The following is a 19048-nucleotide window of genomic DNA, read 5'->3' as shown; positions in this document are numbered from 1 at the left end:
TATACTCGTGAGAGGATGAGGATTCTACTGATGTAATTTTTATTGGATTCCGAGACGTGGGTCCGGGAGCCGAGTTTGAGCAATTTCGGGGTTTTTGATGTAAATTGGATATTTTCGAGTGGGCTTTGTTTCCTTAGAATATTTTAATGGTTATGTACTGATTGTGGCTAGATTTGGAGCATCCAGAGGTCGATTCGTAAGGGCAAAGGCATCGCGGGCTAGAGTTTGGACCGGATCGAGGTGAGTAATGATTGTAAATGTTGTCCTGAGGGTATGAAACCCCAGATTACACATCGTTATGCTATATTGAGGTGACATACACGCTAGACGACGAGCGTGGGGTCGTGCACCGTTGGGGATTGTGACTTAGTCCATCCCAAATGACGGTTTTACCGCATATTTGATTGAAAACTATTTGTTATCATCATGTTTTGGGTTGAATGCCATATTTAGGACTCGTGCCAACTATTTGAACCCTTAGGGGATTTTTACTGATATTACCTCACTGTTTTGACTTTATACTTGTACTCAGTCATGCTATATTCTACTGTTTTCACAACTCAGCTATGCTTATTCTGCTTTAACACTTAAAAAGATATTTTAAATGATATTTTGGGCTGAGCATCATGTTTTACTATTGCCTGAGTGGCTTATGAGATTCTGACTGAGTAAGGCCAAGGTCCTATGTTGTGAGTAAACACGGATTGTGATTATGAGGCCGAAGGCCTGAGATTTGTACGCCACGAGGTGGCTTGTTGATATGAGGCCGAGAGCCTATTGATGATGCCACGAGATTGCTTGATATTGCGCTTGGGTTGTAAGGGGCCCCTCCAGGAGTCTACACACCCCCAGTGAGCGCGGGTACCTATTGTGATATGAGATATAACCCGAGGGGCTAGTATTGTTCCATGTGTTTTGACCGAGGGGCTGATTCTGTTGGTATTGTGCCCGAGGGGCTGATTCTGTTGATATTGTGCCCGAGGGGCAGTTCTTTATGTGTTTATCTTTTCTAGTTGCCTGTCATTTACTTGCTTAACTATTAAAAAGGCGTTTTAAAGAAGCTTAAATTGAACTAAGGTGACGTTACATGTTTTCACGGTTTCATTGTTGTTTTACTGGCTTAGTACTACTTCTTTATAGTCTGTTTATGTGCCTTACATGATTTCTTATTGCTCAGTCTTCATTTATTATTATTACTCACTTAGTCGGAGTACTCACATTACTCCCTGCACCTTGTGTGCAGATTCAGGTATTTCTGAACCCGATAGCGGGTATTGGTTGCTCAGAGGCAGAGTCATCAAAGTTTAGTAAGGCAGCTGCCCGGCGTTCACAACACTGCTTTTCTCTCTCTTGATTTCTTTAGACTGTATTAAGTACATCTTTAGACTTTTCGTTGTATTTATACCTTAGTGGATGCCCGTGACTTGTGACACCCCGATGTCGGGCTGTATCTATTTTCACACTTGTTCTATTCCGCTAAATTTATACATGTTGGGAATTTATTCTTATAAAAGACTTAAATTGACTTAGTAAATTGTTAAAAATGAATTTGGGACTTGTGTCGGCTGGCCTTGTCATCACGAGAGGCGCCATCATGACCGGGTCCGGTTTGGAGTCGTGACAGTTTCTAGTCTAAAGGTTTGTTTATGGAGGGTTCTAATTCTAGGTATTTGTTCAATTAGGATAGGGTTATGATCCGAGTAAGTTTTAGGTAGGTGAATTATTGAACTTTTAGGGAATAAATCTATCCATTCATCATTCCTAAATACCTTATCCAACCTTTCCATTATTAGACCCTTATTTTTATGCCTATGGCTAGACCAAATATATTTGCATTCCTTGAATCCAAGATCAATGAGTTTACAACTATTAAGTTTAGACCATAGGAATTTGGCTCTAGAATCATTGAGAGGTCTGCCTCCAAACTTATCATTGGCACTAAAAATATCATTGAAATCCCCTCCCACCATCCAAGGGCCTATATGATTTCTACTAATATTTTTTAGATTTTCCCACATAGTATTCCTATTACAGATATCAGTACTAGCATATATTGTGCTAAAAAGCCATAGTTTACGAATAGGAAGTACCTCAATCGTTGCATGGATTTCTTGATTTCTATGGATAAAGTTTTGGATAGTCACCACCTCGTGGTTATACAATATCACAATTCCTCCTGCTTGGCCATCAGCTAGTACCTCTATTATCTCCATAAATCCAAAGTCATTAAGTAGTTCAACATGGCTTCCCATTATAGTTTCTAGTAAAGCCAACATGCATGGTCTATGTGCGTCGACCATTTCCCTGAAAATTCTTCTAAAGTTTTCATTATTACCTCCCCTTATATTCCAAATGATGATATTTGTTGGTCGATTCATAGAGACATTAAGTTTTTGATTTTGTGGCTCCCCGTTTTCCCTCACTGCCCCCAGTATTGGGTTCCTTCTCAATGCTGGCACTAATATCATTGCCTTGTTCCCCACCGTTGGATCCTGAGGTGGCTTGATGTCCATCGAGCATTTGTATAATGTTAGAGGGCAGTTGAGTACATGCCTCTTCACTTGCTTCTCCGTAAAAAGAAATACTTTTACCCCATCTAGGTTTGAGAACTCTAGGACTCATTCTAAAATTATATTGAGTGGTTCCTCTTCCTCTTCCATCTCTGTTTCTTGGTTTTGAGCAGGTTGATGAGGTGGTGATGGGGATTGCTGGGGTGGTTGAGGAATGTGGGGTTCCTGAACTATTGGAGGGTTCTCCTATGGCATGAATATGAGATTGAGTTGAGTTAGTATTTCTGGGGGAAATAATGGCATATTTAGGAGAGCATTCTGTGGGTAAATGGGGTTGAAATGGGGTGGTAAATTTCAATGGTTTCTCATAGCATGCACTAGTTGAGGGTTTACGGAGGGAGATAGGGGTTGTAGGATGTTGTTTAGCCATACTTGATTGAGGTAGTTGTTCATGGGTAACCTCATGCCTTCCGCTACTAGTTGAGCTAAGTACTGCATGTTGTGTAGTATGACAATTGAGTCCTGACCATTGATTTGGAGGTTGAACGATACTTCATGGCCCATTAATCCCCTTTCCATCCATGACACATGTTGGTAGTCCTGTGCTTGTGGGGGTTGGATGTATATTATCTGTGAATTTTCTATCTGGGAGGAAAGGGTGGTAGTGTCACGCCCCGAACCTAGGCCTGGACATAACACGACACTCGATGCCTGACTACATGTGACCGAGCGAACCAACTAGCTGGCTGAATCAACATGTGATATCATAACATACTACATGCGGAAGATAAACTAACACATGCTGATATACTGAAAGTCTGGATGATATAAATCAAAGTGTGAAAATGCTAATACAATTCTGAAACATATTTGCAACCAACATGGCTTAACATGAAAAGTCTGAGACTCTGTCTAACTTTTACTCTAGTCTATGAAGCCTTTAATGAAGTACTGAAAATACCGACTATCAAAAAAACTACTAAAGACCGTAAGGTAATGATGATGCCCCTGAAGAACTGGGATCACCAAAAAGCTGGTACGAGAATCCTAGCGCTCAGAATCATCAACCTGTAAATCATTACCTGCATTGTGAGATGCAGGCCCCGGGCAAAAAGGACTTTAATACATTTGAATTGTACTGGTATGTAAAGCAACTGAAAGAAAGAATTATAAATGCTGAAACTGAAACTAAGCTGATAACTGAGAATTTATAATTGATAACTATTCAAACTGAAAGTGAAATGATAACTTGAACTATAACTGGAAATTGAACTGATAACTGATAACTGATAACTGAACTGATAACTGATAATTGAACTGATAACTGATAACTGAACTGATAACTGGTAATTGAACTGATAACTAATAACTGGTAACTGATATAATAGCTGATAACTGAATGGTAACTAATTATTGAACTGAAAGGAAGTAAGGATATGAATACTCCTTCTTCTAAATGATGAAAAACCTATTTATCTAAATATTAAACTGAAGCCTCAGGCCCAATATATATATGTGCACAAACTGCGGCCTCGGGCCTAAGTATACGTATACATAACTGTGACCTCAGGTTCAAAATGCATAAAACATAATTGCGGCCTCAGGCCCAAAGATGCATAAAGCATTAACTGCGGCCTCAGGCCAAAAGATGCATAAAGCATTAACTGCGGCCTCAGGCATAAAGATCCATAAAGCATTAACTGCGGCCTCAGGCCCAAATACAGGTGTTCGACATTTAGGGATTTAAAATTAGGAATTGAGAATCATACTGCAATACATAATAGTGAAATACTGAATCACGCTGAGTTACATGATACTAGAATACTAGATCACACTAAGTTACATAATACTGGAATATTGAATCATACTAAGTTACATAATACTAGAATACTGAATAAGACTAGAATGAGACATGTATTCTTGAACTGATTATGAACATTGAAACTTCAACTATTTATGACATACTGAGTAAGCTATGTTTAGACTTAGGGACATCAAACCCAAGTCTATATTGAATATGAACTGAGCTCACAACGTTCAGAATGAAAGTCATGAAAGAGTTATGAAGCTAGAGAATAGAAGTTCTGCATCTATTCAAGGAACTAGGCTTAACTATATTTATGAGGCAATTGATACGTTGTTAAAGAAACGTAGTGTAAGGAGAATCATTAACATTCCCAAGCATAGAGAGTTAGCCTCACATACCTTAACTTCCTACTCTTGAGCATAATACAACATTCGCCAACCCCTTCAACTTCAATCTATATCAATACAAGTCAAAGGGATTCCGTATTAGCAATAATACTCATGTTTTGGTCACTTGGGCATTTTTTCAAACACATGGTGGCATAAAGCTTCATAATCCTTATTAATGGTGTCTCTACACCCAATAACCCATTCTTTTGCTCCTAGATACATTCTAAAGTCTCAAATAGTTATAATCAACATTATTCTTTATCTCCCATAAGGTAAACAACACCCTTAACCAATAATCAACAATTAACAAGCCAAATATATAATTGTTCATGCTTTTCTATCAAACCCATCAACTCATATCTCATGAACTTGAGTCAATTATCATTAATCCAATGCTAGAATCAATTAGAGGGTGAAGACATTAACTTTTTGACGTTCAATCTTCTTGAATTCGAGTTCTAGGGTTTCTTCTCTCAACAATGATGCCCCAAACGAATATCTAATGATATGGAGGGTTTACCCATGTTAATAAGATATTGGGATATTGAAACTGAGAATCACCATTAGAACTTACCATGGGTGGTGGAAGGACCCTTAGGGAGTTATGTTTTTGAGAGTTCTCCTTTCTATAGAAAGTTTTTATGTTTTGGGGTTGTGGGGGACGAAATATAGCTTTAAAACAACCCCCCACTAGCGCGCCCGCGCATTTGGAGGCCTGCCCGCGCTACTGACCACGCTAAGCGGCAGTAACACTGCCTCAAAATTAGCGGGGCCGCGCTACCAGCGCGCATATCGCATACTGTTCTGTAAAATGCGCATAACCTGTTGCACATAGATCCGTTCGGACTTCATAATATATCATTGGAAAGATATTTCAATGTCATACAACTTTGATCCTTTGTGTTTTCCCAAAACCTGCTGGAATACTAACCTTCTGCAAACTTAACTGATTTTGTCAAATCTTATGCACCTCACTTTCCATCTTGATTTTGAAATAACTATTTTCACCCATAATCATTCCGATGGGACTTTACATGCCCAAAATATAACTCCTTTAACTCATTCATACATGAGCTGAATTTACGGGGTGTTGCATTATCTCCCCCTTGTGATCATTCGTCCTCGAATGATTTTCCTGACTGTAACTTCTGCTAACTCCGGACCTTAAACGGGTCTGGTGGAAACATGAACTTTCATTAACACTTGTATACTAAACTTAATGAATACCTGATTACTGAATTGTTGCAATACTAAACTGAATGACTACTGCATTGACTAAATATTGGTCTGCCATAGATACGTGAATACTGAACTAACATGGATATATGAATATTGAACTGGCACGAATATTTGAGTAATCTGAGTACTAAGCTGGCATGAATGTCTAAGTATTGGACTAACATGAGTAGCTGAGTATTAAGCTGACATGAGTATCTGAGTACTGAACTGACATGAATATCTGAGTACTGAACTGACATGAGTGTCTGAGTAATGAACTGACATGAGTATCTGAGTATTGGAAACTTGAATGTTATAACATGACACGTGAAATACTAGTTGTACCACCACTAATTATGGTGGCAACTCCAACTCATAAGCTAATTGACCGATCCTTCGCAAGAATCTATATGGCCCACTATAGCAGAGACTATGCTTCTCCTTCTTCCTAAATTTCATAATGCTTTTCATAAATGAAACTTTCAGAAACACCCAATCATCAACTTGAAACTCTAGGTCTCTATGTCGCACACTCGAATAGGACTTTTGGTGGCTCTGAGTTTTCTTCAAACGCTCTTGAATCAGCTTAACTTTCTCCATTGCCTGATAGACTAAATTTGGTCCTAACATTTCCTCTTCACCAACTTTGAACCAACCAATTGGCGATCTACACCTTCGCCCATACAGAGTCTCTCATAGTGCTATCTTGATACTAGAATGGTAGGTGTTATTATTAGTAAGGTCAATGAGAGGTATGTGATTATCCCAATTACTTTAACATCAAGGACATATCCTCAATTGTTTGAATAATGCACTCTGCCTGGCCATCTTTCTGAGGATGAAAAACTTGTGCCTAATCCTTTCTGAAATGACTTCTAAAAGTTCATTTTAAACTGAGCACCACAATCCGAAATGACAGACAACGAAGTCCCATATATCAGACGATTTCCTGAATGTACAACTCAGTATAATCTTCTACTGAATCTGTAGTTTTTTATTGGCAAGAAGAGTGCTAACTTGGTAAGTCGATTTACGATCATCCAATCAAATCATGCTTTTAAAATGAGCAAGATAATCCCGTTATAAATTTCCATATTTACCATCTCCACTCAAAAGTATATGTATCTTGGGATGAAAACACTAGACTTTCTACATCAGACGATTTCCTGAATGTACAACTCAGTATAATCTTCTACTGAATCTGTAGTTTTTTACTGGCAAGAAGCGTGCTAACTTGGTAAGTCGATTTACGATCATCCAATCAAATCATGCTTTTAAAATGAGCAAGATAATCCCGTTATAAATTTCCATATTTACCATCTCCACTCAAAAGTATATGTATCCTGGGATGAAAACACTAGACTTTCTACTGCTTGACTTTCACTTTCTAGCAATTCGGACAATTGGCCACAAAGTCTGCGACATTCTTTTTCATGTCGTTCAACCAATAAATCTCCTTGGTCATGATGCATATTTGGGGAACCTAGATGGAAAGAATACCAGGAATTATGGGCTTCTAATATAATCTTCCCCTTTTAAGTCCATCTATGTCTGAAATACACAATCTGTCTTGGTACCTCAAAGTACCATCATCTCCCCCTTATTCAAAAGCCATCGTCTTATACTTGTGAATCCCCTCTTTCAACTGCAACACGTAGGGATCATCACAATGTTTCTCATTCTCTTCGGCTACTAAGGAAGAACAAATTCTGTTCTGGACAATAATTCCACCATCTTCAGAATCCAAAAGCCAAACTCTTTGCTTGGCTAAACGGTGAACTTATTTTACCATAGTTCTCTTGTCTGTCTCAATCATGAGCTACACTTCCCATACTTGATTATCATTCTAAGCACTTCCTGAAAAACACTTATAGCATTGTTGCGATCTAAGTCTTTGACTTGTACTCCACAATTAGAGTCTCGTGCAATGGCTCTACCCTCATAACATATTAATAGGCATGATTTTATAGCTTTTGTTTGATCACTTTATCATCAATAACTAAGCTCGGTGATCATTCTACTCACTTTGTGTTTCTTACACATGCTATACATAATCCCTGTGGTAATTATACAATTTTCCCTTATTACCGAACTAATTTTCTTTTTCATATCCCATGCTGACTATTTGGGTTTCAAATCACTAACTGGACTTACAAAAAATTTCACACCACCCCTTAGACCAAAGGTCTTATACTTGCGGATCCTTCCTATTTTTTCGAGATGCTAAAAACTTTCTTTTCAACTCTTTGCACTTTACGTTAATGACGACTCATCTCCCAACTTACCTCTGAGAAATCTTTCATACTAGGAAAAATTAAATTATTTACATAAATGGAAAGCTTATGTCTTCATAACTATCCTACATAATCGTAATGATTTAACTCTGCCCACACTGTCAATCCTGGAGAAATCACATTTCGATAATTCCTAAAGGCTATTCTTCTTTAGTATGCTCTCTCACTGCTAGCTGATTTTTTTCCACTGCCACTGTACTTCGGGTTTAACTTAAACTCTTTGGGCTCTGACACATGCATTTGGTATTTTCAAACTGCCATCCACTTAGTAGAGATAACCTGGCTAAGTGGATCAAATCTTACCTCTACTAGCTCAGCTGAAATTGCTAATTCACTGTATCTACTCAAAACTTACTTAATATCCTTTTACTAACCACCTGCTAGCATCATATTTTCTTCTCTTTCTTTGAATAACTAAAATGAAGTATAAGGTTACCCTAACTTTCCTCATCATCTGACCATATTCTTTTGCCACACACTATCATTTTTTTGAACTATGTACATGGATCACACTTAGGGAAATTCATCTATCTTAAACAAAAATAGAATATCTAACCCCAAACTTTCTATATAATACAAAATCATATCATACTATAAACATCCGCGGTAATCACTTAGTCACATAACCTAAGGGAGAACTGCCATATCTTTATCTTATGTCAATAGCTGCTTCTTATAGTAGCTTACTAGCGTGGTACTTCTAGTTTTGATTTAAATAATTCTAAACAACTTAAAATCATTCCCTGAAATTCAATATTGGTTGCTCTTGGTTCTCATTTCATACATCATATCTTCTTGTCATTCGCATGAATTGTACGAAATCACATCTTTGGTAATAACATACGTTTCTGACTCCTAGGTATTTTTCCCTTAGTCTCCCCTATTTTTTCCAAAACTATAACGACCAATTCTAGGCCATTTGCGGTCAAATTCATAACCTGCTACACTGTAGGGTCTGACATACAGATACACTACCACACACATCTGATAAATCTCTTCATGCACCATCTGATGAGTCTTGGGTCTTAATCCCTAAAACATGTGAAGATTTCGCTATAATCATTGTTACTTACATTTTCCTTGAGAACCCATATGCATCACTGTATACTCACAAGTCACCAGAAATTTTTATACACTAAAAATGGATAATTGGGTAACCATATAACTGAATACTGGCATACTGAATAACCATAAGCTTGCTAACTGAAAGACTGTATAACTGAAAACTGAGGTAAACTGATAACCATAAGACATGATACCTGCTTTAGTACTTTCTAATAAGGTTATGCTCTAATTTTCACTACTATCCATTGCATACCACTTTTAACATCCTCTCAAGTCTCATATTTACCAACCTGTACTCTATAATTATACCCCAATGGGCAATTATCCTCTTTAGGACCTTAGGTTTCTCTTGCGCGTTGCTAGGGCATCCAATACGTTTGGAATTCGATAGGAAGAGAAGGTTAACTATTGTTCTAAGCTTCATGGCACGATCTAGAGTAGAAAGAGATGAGACAATCCTAGATGGCTTGGTAGTTAAAAGTTTATATGAGTGGCCGACACACACATATAAATCAAACTCCACTGGACACGGCTTCATAGACTCCCTATGACTCTTGAGCCTAGTGCTCTGATACCAAGCTTTGTCACGCCCCGAACCTGGGCCTGGACATAATACGACACTTGGTGCCTGACTACATGTGATCGAGCGAACCAACTAGCTGGCTGAATCAATATGTGATATCATAACATACTAAATGCGGAAGATTAACTAACACATGCTGATATACTGAAAGTCTGGATGATATAAATCAAAGTGTGAAAATGCTAATACAATTCTGAAATATATTTGCAGCCAACATCGCTTAACATGAAAAGTCTGAGACTCCGTCTAACTGTTACTCTAGTCTATGAAGCCTCTAATGAAGTACTGAAAACATTGACTGTCAAAAAAACTACTAAATACTGTAAGGTAATGATAATGCCCCGGAAGAACTGAGATCACCAAATAGCTGGTACAAGAATCCTAGCGCTCGAAATCATCAACCTGTAAATTATTACCTGCATTGTGAGATGCAGGCCCCGGTCAAAAGGGACGTCAGCACATTTGAATTGTACTGGTATGTAAAGAAACTAAAAGAAAGAATTATAAATGCTGAAACTGAAACTAAGCTGATAACTGAGAATTTATAAATGATAACTATTCAAACTGAAACTGAAATGATAACTGATAACTGATAACTGATAACTTGAACTGATAACTAGTAATTGAACTGATAACTGATAACTGAACAGATAACTGGTAATTGAACTGATAACTGATAACTGAACTGATAACTGGTAATTGAACTGATAACTGATAACTGGTAACTGATATAATAGCTGATAACTGAACGGTAACTAATAATTGAACTGAAAGGAAGTAAGGATATGAATACTCCTCTTCTGAATGATGAACAACCTGTTTATCTGAATATTAAACTGCGGCCTCAGGCCCAATATATATATTTGTGCACAAACTGCGGCCTCGGGCCCAAGTATACATATACATAACTGTGACCTCAGGTCCAAAATGCATAAAGCGTAAACTGTGGCCTCAGGCCCAAATATGCATAAAGCATTAACTGTAGCCTCAGACCCAAAGATGAATAAAGCATTAACTGCGGCCTCAGACCCAAAGATGCATAAAGCATTAACTGAGGCCTCAGGCCCAAAGATGCATAAAGCATTAACTGCGGCCTCAGGCCCAAATACAGGTGTTCGACATTCAGGGATTTAAAATTAGGAATTGAGAATCATACTGCAATATAATAATGAATTACTGAATCACGTTGAGTTACATGATACGGGAATACAAGATCACACTGAGTTACATAATACTGGAATATTGAATCATATTGAGTTACATAATACTGGAATACTGAATAAGACTAGAATGAGACATGTATTCATGAACTGATTATGAACACTGAAACTTCAACTATTTATGACATGCTGAGTAAGCTATATTTAGACTTAGGGACATCAAACCCAAGTCTATATTGAATACGAACTGAGCTCACAATGTTCAGAATGAAAGTCATGAATGAGTTATGAAGCTAGAGAATAGAAGTTCTACAACTATTCAAGGAACTAGGCTTAACTATATTTCTAAGGCAATTGATACGTCGTAAAAGAAACGTAGTGTAGGGAGAATCATTAACATTCCCAAACATAGAGAGTTAGCCTCATATACCTTAACTTCCTTCTCTTGAGCATAATAAAACATTCGCCAACCCCTTAAACTTGAATCTATATCAATAAAAGTCAAAGAGATTCCGTATTAGCAATAATAATACTCATGTTTTGGTCACTTAGGCATTTTCTCAAACACTTGGTGGCGTAAAGCTTCATACTCCTTATTAATGGTGTCTATACACACAATAACCCATTCTCTTGCTCCTAGATAAATTCTAAACTCTCAAATAGTTATAATCAACATTATTCTTTATCACCCATAAGGTAAACAACACCCTTAACCAATAATCAACAATCAACAAGCCAAACCTATAATTGTTCATGCTTTTCTATCAAACCCATCAACTCATATCTCATGAACTTGAGTGAATAATCATTAATCCAATGCTAGAATCAATTAGAGGGTGAAGACATTACCTTTGTGACGTTCAATCTTCTTGAATTCGAGTTCTAGGGTTTCTTCTCTCAACAATGATGCCCCAAATGAATATATAATGATATGGAGGGTTTACCCATGTTAATAAGATATTGGGATATTGAAATTAACTTAGAATCACCATTAGAACTTACCTTGGGTGGTGGAAGGACCCTTAGGGAGTTAGGTTTTTGAGAGTTCTCCTTTCTAGAGCAAGTTTTTATGTTTTAGGGTTGTGGGGGACGAAATATAGCTTTAAAACGACCCCCTACTAGCGAGCCCGCGCATCTGGAGTCCTGCCCGTGCTACTGACCGCGCTAAACGGCAGTAACACTACCTCAAAATTAGCATGGCCGCGATACCGGCGCGCATATCGTATACTGTTCTGTAAAACGCATATAACTTTTTGCACAATGATTAGTTCATGCTCCATAATATATCGTTAAAAATCTATTTCAAAGGACTACAATTTCATACTTTGAGTTTTCCCAAATGCCTTACTCATTTCCACTAAAACCTGCTGGAATACGAACCTTCTACAAACTTAGTTGATTTTGTCAAATCTTATGCACCTCGCTTTCCATCTTTATTTTGAAATAACTATTTTCAACCATAGTCATACCAATGAAACTTTACATGCCCAAAATATAACCTTACTACTCCTTTAATTCATTCATACCTGAGCCGAATTTACGGGGTGTTACAGGTAGATTCTCCATGGCAATTGCTCTGTGTTGCCTTAGAATCTGTATAAGTCTGGGTCGTCTCCTTATGGTCAAGGGATGTCTGGGCATTTTGAATAGAGATAGGAATACTTAAGGTCTCCAAGTCATGCGTGGAAGAAGGGCTAGGGGTAGCGTGTGAGGGCAATGATTTGGGATGCCAATTGCATGGCTTTTAGTTGCCCAATACCATTGTTTATAGGCTTCTCTTCCATGGATGTATCCATTGCGTGGCTATGGCTGTGGTACAAATGTAAGACATGGCTATCCTTTTTTGCCATTTGGCTACATGCTCAGGGAAGGAAGGATTATCAAATCCTAATTAAAGATTGTTGTCCAGATTTTTGGTTAAGCTAGAATAATTACTATTTTGTTTTCTTTCATTTGTAGAAAGGGCAGTAGAGTTGGTATTAGTAGTAGGGGTAGATTTGTCGTTTACCCAGTTTTCTTGCATGGATTCATTTTTAATTTTTTAGGGATAGACATGTTATTTTCTAATATATCAAAATTCTCATTTGGGGTGGACATTTGTTCATTTGCATGGCTATTATTAGGATTATTAAAAAATAATTTATTCCCTTGGGTGGTTTCATCTAAAATCATGTGCTCATTATCTAAGAGAGTAAAATTATTTTTTATTAGTAAGGAGGTTTTTGGTTTAGCTACGGTGGCCAGATTCTTTGCCTTAGCTATTGTAGTAGGATTTTTTACTTCCTTTATGTCCATTGGAGTAATGGATTCCTTCGGATCCTTTGATTTGTATTGTAAATACTTAGTACCTAGGTACTTACCAGTGCTTGCATTGAACATCTTAACGGGGATATTTGGACCATTGTTGTTTTTGACCGGCTTGATGGTATCTTGTTGATTACTTCTCAAGACTTGTTTCCTTCTTTGTTAAAGGAAACCGTCTTCCACTCCTCTTGCTGATTTTCCAGCATTGAGATTGTTGCTTGCTCCTTGATTGTTTCCTTACTAACCTTAGCATCCAATTTAATAAAAGAACATTGTTTTGTTATGTGGCCTAGCCTGCCACAGTTTGTGCATAGGAAGTTATCTCCTTCATAGTGAATGTGTTGTTTATGTTGTCCAATGTATAGAAATGGCTGGACTGGAATTTCTAGAGGGAGTTCAACACAAAGTCTTGCATATCGGCCCCTTAATGTGGTTGAAATACAAACATCAATCTTTAATAAGCGACCAATTGCATTGCCAATTTTTTCAAGTATTTTGCCATCATTAAATTCCGTAGGCAGTTGTGGGAGTCTAACCCATACTGCCGTTGTTGTTAGTCTCTCTTTTGAAGCTACAAAATTTGGTTTCCATTCAGTGATGGAGAGGAAATTACCATTAATGAACCAAGGTCCTTGTTGAATAGCCTTCTCCATGTTGTCTTTATTTTTGAACTTTATTATGTAGTAATCTTCTCCTAGATCAATCATTTGGAAATCCTCCGTTGGCTTCCATAAATCCTGGATTTCCTTTTTAAAGTAGTGGTGTAACATGCGTTTTTCCACTAACTTCACTATGATAGCATTCTTTCAGGGCTCGTAAATTCTTTGTATGTCTTCATCTGATAAAGAAATAACTTTGATGCCTCATGCAATGGAGGATTCTGAATGTTCTGCCCTACCCCCTCTATATGGGAATTCTCTATTAACTCCAATTTTTTTTTGATTTAGAGTAGAGTCAAACATCATTGGACTAGATGCTATTAACATGTCCTTTAAGGATTGTTTATTTTGTAGGGTAGGTTGTATGGAAATGTCATGATCAATATCAGGTGGTTTGGGTTGGAAGGTGTAATGAAATTCGCGTTTTCAACTATTTTCTTACTTACATATTGATAAAACTAACTAATATAATTTAAGAGGAAAATTTTAACGCTTTGATAGGACTGTATACTTTAAAATTTAATAAAAATTACGTCTCTTAGGACAGTAGATTTTTTACAAATGCTACAATGAAGAATTAACTATTCTAAAAAACAAATGAGTATATTAATTAGTATGGTTAAATATGTCTAGTTATAATTTGTATATTAACAATAAATAGGTCAAAAAATTATTACAAAGAAATCAAGAATGTAGGTAAATTTTAGGAAATCAAATAATGGCATTACGAAGTGAGGGTTATTTGAAATCCCTGAGTTAAACGTAATATATATTATATTAAAAGCACGATGACTCTTAGCGAAATGTCGATCGCCTTTGAGAAAAAGTTTACAATGGAAGGTAGATGGGTAGAGGTATTCAGATTCCAACACAATATAAAGATGTTACTAATAACATGTTTGGCCAAGCTTTTGAAAGATAAAAAAATGCTTATTTAATTTTTACGAAAAGTTATTATTTTAATAAAAAATGAAGGTATTTTGCCAAGTCCGGTCACAAATATGTATTTTTAAGCAGTAGGATAAAATATTTTTGACTTTTAAGCAAAAGCAGTAGCTTTTAGAGATTGTTTCTCTAAAAGATAAGTGCTTTTGATATTTAGAGACATGAATACCCGTATCAACTTTCATATTCACCAAACTAATTAGTAGTAGTAGTAGTAGCTTTTTGGATTTTAGAATTATCCATTAAATTTTTGTAAAATTATTTTTACCTAAGATAAAGTATGTTATATTAAGCGCAAGTCAAAATGATTAAGTAAAAATATTTAAAATTATAAGATTTTGTTCTCTGTTGAAGTAGGGTTTGACAAAAGAAACTAAATAACAAGTTTCACAAGATTTTCTAACAAAAATTTCACAAATCATAATAAGGCATTAAAGAACTTTTGTGCTACATGATTTCTTCTTTTATTGAACTAGCTAATCAACATTCATCATTTTCAAGAATTTTAACTTTTTTTTAAAACAAATTTACTATATAATTTAAAGGTACTAATAATATTGATGTAATTTTTCAAATTTATAAATTCATCGATATAGGTACACGCGCGAAGCGCGTACCCTAAGACTAGTATTGATAATAAAGCAAAAGACTTACATAGCTACTATATTGTGACGACCCAAAGGGTCATCACTTGATTTTAATTAAATTCTATGTCTTCAAGGCCTTGAAAACCTCATTTAGAGTTACCTCGATATGAGTGCGCAGTACGGGTGCGTAGCCGGAAAGCTTAAATCTGAAATTCTGTGAAAAATGATAAAATTTGATGTTAAAATGAGTAAATTTGACTTTGGTCAACATTTTGGGTAAACTTACCCGGACCCGTAATTTGACAGCCCCGGAGGGTCCGTAGAAAAATATGACACTTGGGCGTATGCCCAGAATCGAATTCCGAGCTCCCAATCCCGAGAAATGAATTTTTAAGTAAAATTGTTTTCTGAAAATGTTTAAGGAAATTTGAAATTAAATATGATTAGAAAGCGATGGTATCGGGTCCGTATTTTAGTTCCGGTGCCCGGTACAGGTCTTATATATGGTTTAAGTCCTTCCTGTAAAAGTTGGTTAAAAACGGACGTCGTTTGACGTGATTCGGACTTGAATTGCTAAATTTGATACTGGAAGAAGTTTGAGAAAAATTCTTGATTTTGAGGTTTGATTTATTATTTTTGAGGTTATTTTGGCAATTTGATCGCACGGATAAGTTCGTATGATGTTGTTGAGTTAGTACCTATGCTTTGTTGGGAGTTCCGAGGGCTTGGGTGAGTTTCGGGTAGGTTTCGGGATGTTTTAGGCTTAAAACTAGAAGTTGCAGGTCTCCGAACCCACCAGTGCAGTCCGCGGTCGACCTTGTGTGGTGCGCGGTGGAGGCTGTGCGGCTGCAGTCGACTTTGTCCGGTCCGTACAGGGTGCTGCGGTGCAGCCGCAGTCGACTTTGTGCGGTCCGCACAGGGCACTGGACCGCAGTAACCTCAGGAAGGCCTGTACGGCCGCAGTCCATTTTGTGCGGTCCGCACGAGGGTCTGAGAGGGGTATAAATAGATGGGATTTTCATTCATTTTTCATTTTTCAAAACCCCAAAAACATAAGAGGCGATTTTTCCAACAACCGTTCTTCTCCAAATCAATTGTAAGTCATTTTTAACTAGTTTTCTTCAATCATTAGCATCTTTTAACATGATTTCAACTTCAAATCAATGATTTTCATGGGGAAAATTGGGTGTTTTGGGTAGGACCTAGGTTTTCCAAATTGGAGATTTGGACCTCGATTTGAGGTCCGATTTAAAAAATAAATTATATATTTGAGTTCGTGGGGGAATGAGGATCGGGTTTTGACCACGTGGGCCCATGGGCGATTTTGACTTTTTTGGGTAAAACTTTGAAACACTTATTTTCATGCATTCAAATTGATTCATTTAGCGTTTATTGATGTAATTAAGTAACTTGTGGCTAGATACGAGTGAATTGGCGGTGGAATCAAGGGGTAAAGCTATAATTGAAACTTGAGTTGTGTTCGAGGCATTGAGGTAAGTGTTTGGTCTAACCTTAGCTTGAGGGATTAGGAGTTGTGTCCTTTTTTCTATTTGCTTCTTATTGAGTACGACATATAGACATGGTGACGAGTATCTATACGTTGGTGTCAAGCATGACCGTGAGTCTTAAATTGTGATTTTCATGATTTCGTTGTATTATTCATGCCTTGGTGAAGATTTTCAACTGTTGTATAAAGTTTGTGGAAAGAATTATGATTGTCACACCTCCTTTTTGCGCGCCCGGCCCCGAAGGGTTAATGCGCGAGGGAGTTTTTCCAATTTAAGTGACAATATTCGAAATGAGATTATTTATTTAATTCAGAGTCGCCACTTGGGAAAGGTTTGGCTTTTGGTGTCCCAAGTCACCGGTTTATCTTGAATCCCGAATCGAGGAAAATATTCGACTTTTCCAAATAAAGTCTGCGAACCAGAAATTCTAAGTAAGGAATTCTGTTGACCCGAGGGAAGGTGTTAGGCACCCTCGAATCCCGTGGTTCTAGCACGGTCGCTTAAATTGTTATAATGGCTACATATCTGATTTAAATACATGTTGTGACTTATGTGCTTTTATTAAGTTTAAACCGCTTTTATCATTATCATTTGTTTTTATAGAATTGCAACGTCGTGAAAATACATCTCAAACCACGTCACAATCAATGCACCCGTAGTTGTTAACACATTTCGACTCCGTTGAGATTTGGATTTGGGTCAAATAAATGCGCACCCGAATTTAAGAATGTAATTTAATTAAGTCACACCTAAAGAGTCTAACGCGTTATTATATTTAGGGAAGGCAGTGCGATTAACTAAACAGTCCATCCCAAATTCTAAATATTCAATATATATACACTTATTAGGGCCCCGCAGTTTGTGTCTTTCATTTGGCGAGGCTCGTCTCATTATTTTTAAAAGGATAACCTTAGCATGACTACATTTCTATTTTTTGTTTTCTGAAATAAATGAGAGAAAATCCTAACTCGTTACAAGCTTGAAAGAGGCATACCATATTAAATGCTAGATTGAGACGCACATTTACTGAAAGGAACATTACTAGAAATTATAAACAAAATCGAGAACGATGAAATAATATATCCGAACATGATTGATTATCCTATAGCTAAATTAACTCCTCATAATTATGTGAACAAACGAATAATCGTCCGCGACTATTAGTGCTGAGATTAACCTTAATTATTAGTGCTCATTTGGGAGTTTATTTGATCTAAGCGCCGGACCATCTTACCCAGCTCGTGCCTATTAAAATAGTGTTTCTCAAAATTGTTGCGTTATTTCGTGCTTAAAAATAGGTAAGAACTTGCTGAACCTATTAATAGCCACTTTTTCTAAATGGTGGGCCGATGCCAATATCAGTTATTATCAAGCCTATGTCGAAGCAAGGAATCTAACAAGAGAGTCGGCATACATGGCTAACCCGTTAACGTAACACCGTATGAGAATTTGTTTGGGATACATTTATCTTGAAATCAAATTGGACCGGATATAACAGGTTTGACAATTCAAAGGTCCAGACAGGAATACATACAGATACTTGCCATGATTCTATGTTATACTGTCATCACTAAATCCAGGCTAAATGTTATACACATGGAGGTACGTCTGATCTAATCATACTATCTAATAGTCCATCTCAATTAGGATATGTATTAATTCATACAGAACAAATGCAGTTGGAATGAGCTTAAACAAATACAAGCTAACTATCATTCAACCTATTGCTATACTTTGAACACAAGTACTGTGAAGCAAACGATGTTCATTTCTTTATTTCTACTTCAAACTTCAAGCTTTCAACAACACATGGTTTCAGAAGTATGTACCTGGAAGTGCTTACAATTGAAGAAGAAGAGAGGTAAGTTGAGTAACAGTGGCAAACGAACAGCAGCAGTAACAAACAAGTAACAGCAGAACAAGTTCCAGTGCAAGATGCAACTATAGCCGATGGAAAAAATAGCAAAATGACAGCAGCAAGCAGTGGAGTAGAATCAGAACTCCAGACAAGCCAAATCC

General features: G+C 37.0%; 2 protein-coding genes across 2 annotated transcripts; both read right to left on the bottom strand.

Annotated features, from left to right (window-relative positions):
- Positions 1 to 1304: 1304 nt before the first annotated feature.
- Positions 1305 to 2513, bottom strand: LOC138871280 (uncharacterized). The gene is made up of 2 exons (XM_070149155.1): positions 1770 to 2513; positions 1305 to 1364 (listed from the first exon to the last, which is right to left on the bottom strand). Exons 1-2 carry the CDS (start codon positions 2511 to 2513, stop codon positions 1305 to 1307), a joined length of 804 nt encoding a protein of 267 aa, XP_070005256.1.
- A 10957-nt stretch (positions 2514 to 13470) lies between these two features.
- Positions 13471 to 14100, bottom strand: LOC138871279 (uncharacterized). The gene has a single exon (XM_070149154.1). The coding sequence runs from the start codon at positions 14098 to 14100 to the stop codon at positions 13471 to 13473; it is 630 nt and encodes a 209-aa protein (XP_070005255.1).
- Between the last annotated feature and the right edge of the window lie 4948 nt (positions 14101 to 19048).

The sequence above is a fragment of the Nicotiana sylvestris genome, chromosome 6, assembly GCF_000393655.2.
Source record: "Nicotiana sylvestris chromosome 6, ASM39365v2, whole genome shotgun sequence".
NCBI classification, from domain to species: Eukaryota; Viridiplantae; Streptophyta; class Magnoliopsida; order Solanales; family Solanaceae; genus Nicotiana; species Nicotiana sylvestris.
This window is presented reverse-complemented; position numbering and strand designations above follow the sequence as displayed.

Bases quoted from the DNA above. Each gene is read 5' to 3' on its own strand.
- LOC138871280 (XM_070149155.1), bottom strand. From the start codon at position 2,513: ATGGACATCAAGCCACCTCAGGATCCAACGGTGGGGAACAAGGCAATG. The intron at 1,365-1,769 runs GTATTTAGGAAT...TACTTAATACAG, and splicing joins TAATGGAAAGGTTGGATAAG to TCTAAAGAAATCAAGAGAGA.
- LOC138871279 (XM_070149154.1), bottom strand. From the start codon at position 14,100: ATGTTACACCACTACTTTAAAAAGGAAATCCAGGATTTATGGAAGCCA.